This window comes from Apis laboriosa, unplaced genomic scaffold (genome assembly GCF_014066325.1).
Source record: "Apis laboriosa isolate Shangri-la unplaced genomic scaffold, ASM1406632v1 scaffold5_cov152, whole genome shotgun sequence".
Classification (NCBI taxonomy): domain Eukaryota; kingdom Metazoa; phylum Arthropoda; class Insecta; order Hymenoptera; family Apidae; genus Apis; species Apis laboriosa.
The window spans coordinates 224,838-234,543 of NW_025223857.1; the positions used below are offsets into that span (position 1 = coordinate 224,838).

General features: G+C 46.8%; 1 protein-coding gene across 3 annotated transcripts; it reads left to right on the forward strand.

The window, feature by feature from the left end:
* Window positions 1-280: 280 nt before the first annotated feature.
* On the forward strand, window positions 281-7,732 carry LOC122718057 (BMP-binding endothelial regulator protein). 3 transcript variants are annotated; one of them, XM_043942732.1, is made up of 11 exons: window positions 281-736; window positions 2,758-2,924; window positions 3,747-3,832; window positions 4,099-4,198; window positions 4,509-4,685; window positions 4,812-4,994; window positions 5,074-5,333; window positions 5,426-5,585; window positions 5,683-5,870; window positions 5,976-6,373; window positions 6,484-7,732. In XM_043942732.1, the coding sequence occupies exons 2-11, from the start codon at window positions 2,804-2,806 to the stop codon at window positions 6,740-6,742; spliced, it is 1,932 nt and encodes a 643-aa protein (XP_043798667.1). In that variant the 5' UTR covers window positions 281-736; window positions 2,758-2,803; the 3' UTR covers window positions 6,743-7,732. The 3 variants fall into 3 exon arrangements, with proteins under 3 accessions (XP_043798667.1, XP_043798669.1, XP_043798668.1); XM_043942734.1 differs by lacking the exon at window positions 281-736 and adding an exon at window positions 797-1,224; XM_043942733.1 differs by lacking the exon at window positions 281-736 and adding an exon at window positions 797-1,216.
* The last annotated feature ends 1,974 nt before the right edge of the window (window positions 7,733-9,706 follow it).

Below are 9,706 nucleotides of genomic sequence, written 5' to 3' on the forward strand. Positions count from 1 at the left end.
AGAGAGAGAGAGAGAGAGAGAGAGAGAGAGAGAGAAAGAGCGAATCGAAACATTCTCCCACCCATCCCGTTCGTTTCTCCTCTGCCGTTCTCTTCACCGGTTATCCGAGCAAACCCACTCTCCTCCTCTTCTTCCTCCTCCTTCCCGAGCCGTTGTTCCTTCACCAGCTTCCCGCGCTGCTACTTCACCGGCCACCTCCGCCACCGCCGCCGCCACCACCGCCGCTGCCGCGGCGCGCCGTCCCGAGTGCCGTGTGGCCACCACTCTTCTCGACCACTTCCAGTCGCCTTTCCCCCCTGAACCGCTGCTGCTGGCTAGCTAGTCCAACAACACGCAGCCACGGAACCTCGTTACGCTGGAACGATACGAACGTGGTGGAAGTTCTCGCAACGGAACTTTAGTGCAGCTGCGGCGAGCAGCTGACGCGTTCGAGTCGCGTCGGTAGTCGGTGGTCGAGCTTGCCCCGCGAGAACGTAACCCGGTAACCGCAGCTTCGATTCTTCGAACGGTGATTTTCCGCGTACCGCGCGTGTGCGCGTGTGTATGTGCGCGGCATTTATCGGCGAGAGTGTGCAGCGTAAAGGGAAGGAGAGAGCGAGCGCAACGTTTCGAACGCAAACTATCGAGCTTTCCCGCTCGTCAAATGAACCGAGTCTCGATTCATCGACGGATGCGTAGCCTCGTCGACGCTTTGGCGCCGAGTATATCACGGATGCGTGGCGATATCTCGACTCCGGTAAGTCGACCTCGATCTCTTTGTCCCCGTGCCGGTTCGCCGATACGAACCAACCAACGCAACCAAACACACCCGTGACGAATCAAGGACGCAAAGATTCGTGCCGCGTCGTAACGCGATTCTCGCGAATCGCGTTCGATCGTTCTCCGTTCAAGATGGAAGGAGAATGGCGCGGGTTATAGAATGGATGGGACGCGAAGGAAAGATTTTCGAGAAAAAGAGGAAGAAACGGTCGAAGCAGAAACGGTAGAGGGTCGAAGGCGGCGCGTACCCATCTGACAGCTGAGTACGCGCTACTAGATGTCGCCAGTGACGCGTCGCTTCGCTTTGTCCCGCTGATCGCGATCGTCCGAGAGACTCGCCGGCTCTTCCCCTTCTCTCTTCTTCCCTTCTTTTCCCTTCGTTTCTCCTCCTGTTTTTTCTTCGTCGCGTATACGACGCTCGGCCGGCATCGACGCTCGTAAACCAAGGAGCAACGAGGTAGGTAGGTACGTAGGTAGGTAGGTAGCTAGGTAGCTAGGTAGGTAGGTAGATAGGTAGGTAGATGGATGGATAGATGGATGGATGGATGGATGAATGGATAGGTAGGTAGATAGATAGGTAGGTAGGTAGGTAGGTATGCGTACTCGTTCGTCTAAGAGTTCGTATACCGACGCACATGCGGGCAGATGGTGCGCAGCAAGCCCTTCTCGTTCCACGCACCTGTTCCGTTGTTGTCGTTCCGTCACGGCGTGCCAGTGCACGCGACAGCTCGTGCCACTTACCTCCGGTTGCTTCTCAACCGTCCTCGACGCTGTTCTCGCGTAAGGACGCGTCTCCCTTTTCGGATCGTGCCATTTGTTTACTCAATTACGTGTCGAGAGATCTCGACTAGAATTCGACTTGATTCCGAGTTAAAGCTCATAAAATTGTCGGAACCTTCGCTGCTTGATCGTTTCTTTCGTCCCCGCGACAATCGTTCTTTCTTCTCTCTCCTTTTCCTCTCACTTTATCGCGCGTCGTTCTCCCTTCTCTCCCCTCTGTCTGTACTCGTTGCTTGCTCGAACCTCGGCCGCGTTATTTACGCGATTCCAATTCTCGAGTACTATGACTGTGATCGGTCGAGTCTCGCGAATCGACTAAAAAAGCGTGGAAAGGGGGAAAAAGGAGAGGATTCGATTCGATTTTTCGAGTTCGATCTTTTTTTTTTTTTTTTTTTTTTTACATAAGCGACGACGACAAGAAAGGCGAATACCTGGTCGCGTTCGAAACGAATGGAGAGGAGATAAACGGAACTCGCTTCGTCCATTAGTCGATCTCAAAGCTGAAGATGGGACGCGGGGAAAAGAGATAATACGAATATCGGTGAAGAGAGAGTGGAGGGGATCGAGCTAGAGACGAGTCGACGAGTCTGAGAAAAGAAGAGAAGAAAACGACACGCGTTCATTCGTTCGTTCGTTCGTTCGTTCGTTCGTTCGTTCGTTCGTTCGTTCGTTCGTCCGATCGGAAAATTTCGCTCGACTTTCCGAGCTCTCGATACGAGATAAAGTGATGGAATGCGAATCTGGATATCTAGAGGAAAAGAAGAATCGAGGCGAGAATCGAACGGACAAGAGAAATCGAGACGAAGCTGGCTCGTTTCGACGTAGGATCGTATCGGGTAACCGCACGCGCGCGGTTCTCGGAATGATTACGAATCGACCGTTACGGATGTTACGAAGAAAGATTCCATAGGTTGTTGCGTTGTCCGTGACTCGTGAAAATATACGGAGGTCTAGCGTAAATATACGAACGGGCGGAAGGTTACGACAACAATCGTTGATGGGCGAACCGGCGTGTTTTTCTTCTTTTTCTTCTTATTTCTTTCCTTGTTGATCGCACAGCGAGCGATCTCCGCTACTGGTGTGGCGCGCGGCTACTCGCAGCCTTGATCCAAATTCGTTTTCCGTTGTTTTCTCGTGAATTCGATTTCGGGAACGTGGAATGTCACCCTCGAAGGGGAGAGAGATCTCTGACGGAAGCCTCTGCTTTCTCTTTTCTAGTAAACCATCGTGATCGGCGACGAGGGCGAAGACGCAAACTAAGCCGATGTTATCGATGGCGAGGATAAGGATGAGACGATTATCCTCGAAACCGTTGATCCTAGTTCTGGCCCTGGCTTTAATCTCGTCGATCCGTCATTGCCACGGAATCTCGGAAAGTATAATAGGTGAGTTCGAACGTAGGTGATCGTCATCTCGGATACGAGATTCGCGATCGCGATCGAAAGTCATTGGAACGAACGGCGAACGTCAATGCTCTATTCTTAGGTCCGTCTCCATTGTCTATTCGCGTTTCCCACCGTAGTAATAGTAGTAGTAGTAGTAGTAGTAGTTTGACAACGATCGTCCTCGATCACCCACAATTTCCCTCGATTCTCTCGACAGTCCACTGATTGCGTAAACAACATATGCACGCCCGCGCGTTTGCCTTGACTTTCGATCCGATCCGATCCGATCCGATCCGATCCGTCCTCTCTCCCTCTCTCTCTCTCTCTCTCTCTCTCTCTCTCTCTCTCTCTCTCTCTCTCTCTCTCTCTCTCCTCCCTTTCGTTCGATTCGGAAACGAGAACTCGCTGGTTTTTCGCGACGCGTTTCCCTGCGTTTCTCGCGAAACGGAACTCGATGCGCGGCCGAGAACGAAACAACTAGGAGGAGGGGGAGGGGGGGAAGGAAGAGGGGGAGAGAAAGAGAAGGCGAAGGAAACGCGAACGGCAACGCCGCTGCGTTCTTTCTCGCACGCATTCCTGCGCACTTGACAGAGAAAAAAAGAGGGGAAAAAAGGGAAGGAAGGAAAGAAGGAAGGAAGCGCGAGAATCGTGCTCGACCTCTCTCTGAGGTAGAAGATAATACACCTATGACCTTGGATAATCGATATGGCATGCGTGTAACCGAAGAATCGGCGCCGGGTTCCGATATCGGTCGACCGCGCGACCAATCGTACCGAATCATCATCGTTCGCATCGTGTGATCGCTACCTCTGTGTCTTCCAGGAAGCCGAGAAACGTGCGATGTCGAGGGAGAAGATTTTACCGTGGACAAGATCCCGAACACCAGATGTTTCAACTGTTTGTGCAAGGTAAAAAAAAAAAAAAAGAAAAAAAAAAAAAGAAATCTATCTATCGATTTATGCCGCTTTCGATTTCATTATTCGCCTCGCCTCGATCGATAATCTGCCTTATTTTCTCGGATCATCTTTCGCGCTTACCTTTTACGTAATAATTCGTAGAGATAAATCCTCGTAGAGGTTTAATTATAGATCGCGATAACGCGAGGCGAGAGAAATAATTACGCGGGTGAGGATCGTTCGCCTTTATCACGCGTATCTTTCTATATATTTCGCAGAACGGTTTCGTCGAGTGCAGGAAACAGCAATGCCCCAGCATCGAAGGTTGTTACACGTTGCTGGAGCCACGGGAGGACGAGTGTTGTCACAGGTGTAAAGGTTGGTCGAGTCGAAAGTTTTAATAATAAAACCAGACCAAAAAATATACAGAGAGAAGATAGAGCGGAGAAAGCGATCGCGCTCCAGTTTGACCGAGAGTGGAAGCGTTCGCGGGCGGGGAGCATTGTTTCTAGTTGCGGCACAAAGCCGCTTCTGTTCCTCGCGCTTCTGTCTGCGCCGATACGCCGATAAACGTTCCACGTTCCCTCTCCGTCTCTCCGCTCTAATTTTCCCCGGTCGAGGAAATTTTTCACGCTTTTTTTTTTTTTTTTTTTTTTTTTTTTTTTTTTTTTGTCTTTTCGCTCCAAAGGTTGCACGCGAAACGGAGTTCATCATGGATCCGAGACCGAGTGGACCGAGGGAAACGATCCGTGTAGAATCTTCGCTTGCAAAGCTGGAGTGATCACCGAGTCTCGATTGCACTGCTACACGCCTTGCTCGGATCCAATTCCTCCTCCGCCCGGCCAATGTTGCCCCGTATGCGCTGGTAACTCTCCAAACCTATACACACACACACACACACACACACACACATGTGCACGCACACACGATACAATATACATATAAATGTACATAAAAATGGACGTACGTGAAGGATACGATGCTTTCGCAGGATGCCACGTGAACGGACAAATGGTGACGGCGGATCGATCGGTGACCACGACCGAGGATCCATGCGTCACTTGCAGATGCAACGGTGCCCGGCTGACCTGCGCCAAGCAAGCTTGCCCCGTCCTTCATTGCCTCGGTTCTCGAATAGTCCACGATCCCGGCGAGTGTTGTCCACGTTGCAAAGGTACGTAAATTCGACAGGTATACACAAATATTCCACTCCCCCACAGAACTGAATCGCGCAATGTGGAACGCGTGGACAGGTAGCGGGAGATACTTGTCGCCGCCGAAAGGCGCGTGCACACTTGGGACCAGCGTCTACAATTCCGGCAACCAATTCTATCTGGACCAATGCACCCGTTGCACCTGCTCCAATTCGACCGTGTCCTGCGTACGAGAGACTTGCCCCGTCCACGATTGCCCGGCCGAGCATCAGATCGCCTTACCGGGCCGTTGTTGTCCCCAGTGTCCCGAGGTCGAGGAAGTTCGACCGTCTTGCACTTACGCAGGCAAAACTTACGGGGCGAGTATCCGGCGTGTACCTTATCTGCCTCACTCCCCCTCCCCCAGATCCAACGTTCCAACGTTTAAAGATTCCCTTTTTGTCCTAGGCAGGATGGCGAAAGTTGGAAGCTTGACTCGTGCAAGGCATGCGCTTGCATGCAAGGTAAAGTACGATGCGCGATGCCCATGTGTCCGCCGTTGAATGTACCTTGCCCTCCGAATTCGAGGTTAGAACATCCGGAGGGTCAGTGCTGCCCCCATTGCGTGGAAAGTGAGTACTAAACTCTGAGGAAAGAATGTATATATATATATATATATATGTATATTTATATATATGTACATTATAATCATTATACTCTCACACACAGGTGACGGTGTGTGCACCGTTTTCGGTGATCCCCATTACCGCACGTTCGACGGGAAATTTTACAGCTTCAAGGGAGCTTGCAAATATCAATTGGCAAGCGATTGCACCGGGCACACGTTCAGCATTCGGGTTACCAACGATGCAAGATCGACCAGATTCTCCGCTTGGACGAAGACGATCGCCATCAAGGTCACTCGCAACGATCAATTATATATATATATATATATATAAATGTATATACGTATATCTAGTCTATCCATCGTATAATGTATATATTCTTTCCGTATCTCGTAGGTGGGTGACTCGAAGGTGAATCTCGGACAGAAGATGCGAGTGAAGGTGAACGGTAAGAAGGTGGATCTACCTTATCGCGTGGTTAACAGGTTGGACGTGAATAGAACGTTGGACGGTATAATCGTGAGCACGCATATCGGAATCAAGGTTCTCTGGGATGGGATCAGCTTTCTCGAAGTGTCCGCCCCGACTTCGTATCGGGGACGCTTGTGCGGTCTCTGCGGGAACTTCAATTCCCTTCCAAAGGACGACTTTACCAACCGAAGGGGCAAATTGTTGCAAGATCCGCAACCGTTCGGTCAATCGTGGCTGGTTGGGGCCAAGAAAAGTTGCGTCAGGCCAAAGTCTGTGGCGAACGTGGATCGCGCCAGACGTTGCAGGGGTAGGAAGGATCACCGGTAAGCTCTCTCTCTCTCTCTCTCTCTCTCTCTCTCTCTCTCTCTCTCTCTCTCTCTCTCTCTCTCTCTCTCTCTCTGAATTCGTTCTAATCCGAACGCGCGGATCGCAGGTTGTGCAACAGGTTGAGGTCGCAGATCTTCGACGCCTGCCACAAGAAGGTGAATCCGACCATGTACTACAAGGCTTGTCTACAGGACATGTGCGAATGCCCGACCGAAAACTGCTACTGCGAATCGTTCACCGCGTACGTCCACGAGTGCAAGAGGCTCGGCATTCAACTGCCCCACTGGAGGAAATCGACAAGATGTCGGACCGGTTGGGACCAGTTCTCGGGATCCGGCGCGTCCCTTGGTCTAGGTTTCCCTTGATCGCGTACTTCGAGTAATCAGGAAAAAAGAGGAAGGAGGGACAGATAGATAGATAGATAGATAAATAGAGAGAGAGAGAGAGAGAGGGAGAAAGAAAAAAAGAGTGTTTTCACCCATCTTGACGGATGCGAGGAAGAAGCGAATAGGCGAGCGAATCGAAATTCTTAGCTAGTCACCGTTCGTAACGCTCGCGCCAACGCCCTGTCCCACGTCCGACGATCAGCCTCCTCCGATTGTCTATCCCTTCCTTCCTCTTCTTATCGCGAACCTTTTCGAGCTCGGATCATTCCGAATCACCTTGCAGTATTTCGGCCGATGAGCAGGCTCGCGGCATACCGTCTACGTCCCGAACATATGCGCGCTTGACCGCGCGCCTATATTCCTAGATTTAAAACCCATCAACTTTCCTTAACCCATCTTCTCACCTCTTTCTACCTACCATGTCCGCTTCGCTATTCTATATCTGCGTGTGTATATATATATATATATATATATATATAAAATATATATATAAAATAACGTCCATCATCGGAAGACCGTGCAATCGGAATCTTGATCTCAGATCGATCAGACGTCGTCGATTGTACATAGATAGATACCCAGGACCAGAGACTCGTCGAACAGCGAGTTAATTTATCGCGCGACGTCTTTTCACTCCGATCTATATCCCTCTTCGCATTTTTATTCGTATCTTTCCAAAAACCCTGTTCCGTGTCCCTGTTTTCAACCACCTTTTTTCCCATTTCCTATATCCACCTTTTTTCCTCGTCTTCTCTTTCTTATCGGTAAATATGCATACAACATTATGTGTTAAAAATTGTACATAGCCCGAGTATAAACACGCGATACGTATACGCGACTGTACGTTCGCAAAAGTCGCAAATATACCGGAGATAGTCCAAAGCCTTAGCCAATTTGTATCGAGTATAGCATAGAGATATTTTGGCACGCATCGAATACGAACGAAATAAATGAATTATATTCGTAAAATATTGATATTTTCATCGCATTGCCAAAGTGGAAGAAAAAAGAAAGATATATACTTACCAGTTGATCGGTTGATTTCTCAGGTTCCCTCTATTCGAGAGACGAATATGAGATGCGATCGAATGAAACGATCAGTTTGATTCATCCAAATAAAAGCGAACAAAAAATAATACCATTTTGAACGATTCGTCCTTTCTTCGGAGTTCCCGCAACGTGCAACCGACAGCCATGAGCAATAGATGCGCGCGCAGATTCCTAATCGTCGCGTTTCAAAGCAAAAAGTGATTTGAAGTAAAAGAGAACGAGACGAAACAATGATCGCGTATTCACTATATCTTCGATTAACTCGAATTTGCATTACGGACGCGAACGTTAAATTGCAAAAAAGAAAAAAATTAAAAAAAAAGAATAATCGAAAGCCAAAACGTCACGATTGAAAAACGTTATCGGGAAATTATATTGCATACGCTTATATTCACACATCGTGACTGATTAATGATTCGTTATTCGCGTTATTCGAATACAATATCGAGTACAATATTTAGTATGATGATTTCCGCGATTCGCTTTGCAAATGATTTCACTTGATATTTACACCGGCACAAGTGGCGTCTTCTCGCTGGAGCGACGAGGATCCAAAGATGGCGTTCTGATCGCGAATACGAGCTTCGATTCGAGAATCGACTTTTACGTTCGAAAGTTTCGAAACAAAACTCTTCGTACGTGCAAAGTGGTTTATATTCGAGTTTCGAATGAATAATCTTTCTCATGACACGATTCGAAACTTTTTATTTAGGACATTATAAATGCAGAAAAACATTTTAAAAACATGTGTGAACTGTGTATAGTGTCATGCGACGTGTAATCGAGAGAAACGAACAAAATTACAACTTCGAGAGTGACTGAAGTTACGCGATTTACATTTCTTATTTTCGAATATCCTTTATCTTCTCTTTTTCTTATCGGTTCGTTCCATTCGAACAGACAAACCACATAGAACACGTGGTTCAATCTTTACAATAAGATAATTCATAATATATGGAAGAAGATATACACATTCGACGAACGAATAAAGAAAGAAATTTGTTCAAATTGTTTCGCTACTCGAATGACGATACGATTTTTAGGATGTAAGAGAGAATTCGAGAGAGATTTTTTTCGCGTTGATAGAGAAAACACATATAGATTTTTTGCGAATTTAATAATCGAGATTAACAAGTGTCTTAACTGTTTTTCGCATTAAAAACTACGATAAACGATATCGTTCTCTACCCCTTACTTTTAAAAACTTTTAAAACTTTAAATAGGAACAGTGATCAGAGCACAAGGATGAAAAAAAGAATGTAAAAGTAAATATACAGAAATGAACGAGATGAAAGAGAATCGAATAGACAATTAAAAAAGATATTGAGGAAAAAAAAAATAATTTTTTTTTTTCTTTTTTTTTTTATCTTTAAAGAAAAAGAGAAAGGATAAATCAGCGACAACAATTATAAAATCATCGTGTATGTCGCTTAGTTGGAATGCCAGCAGAACTTATTATCTATACATATACATACACATATATATATATATATATATATATACGTATATGTGAATAAGTAAATAAGACTAGGTAAGCTTGCGCAGCCTCGAAACATGGCGTTTTACCGACTTCGAGGATGCTCGAGATCTTTAGATTCCTCGTTCTTCCATTATTTCGAACTATATTCGTTCCGCTAATCGACGACTACGTTTCATGAAATTATCCGACGATTACTATATCTTTATTCGCGTACGATCTAAAACAACGTTATGAAAGATGTGATCGCACAGTGATGGGAAAAGGTATACTACTACCCACCACTCGACGACCGTTAGAGGAAGAAAAAAAAGAATCGACCGCGCGATTTCACGGCACGATTTCTTTAGTAAATAAAGAAATTCCTTCCTTTTTTTTTCTTTTTTTTTTTTTTTTTTTTTTTTTTTTTTTTTTTT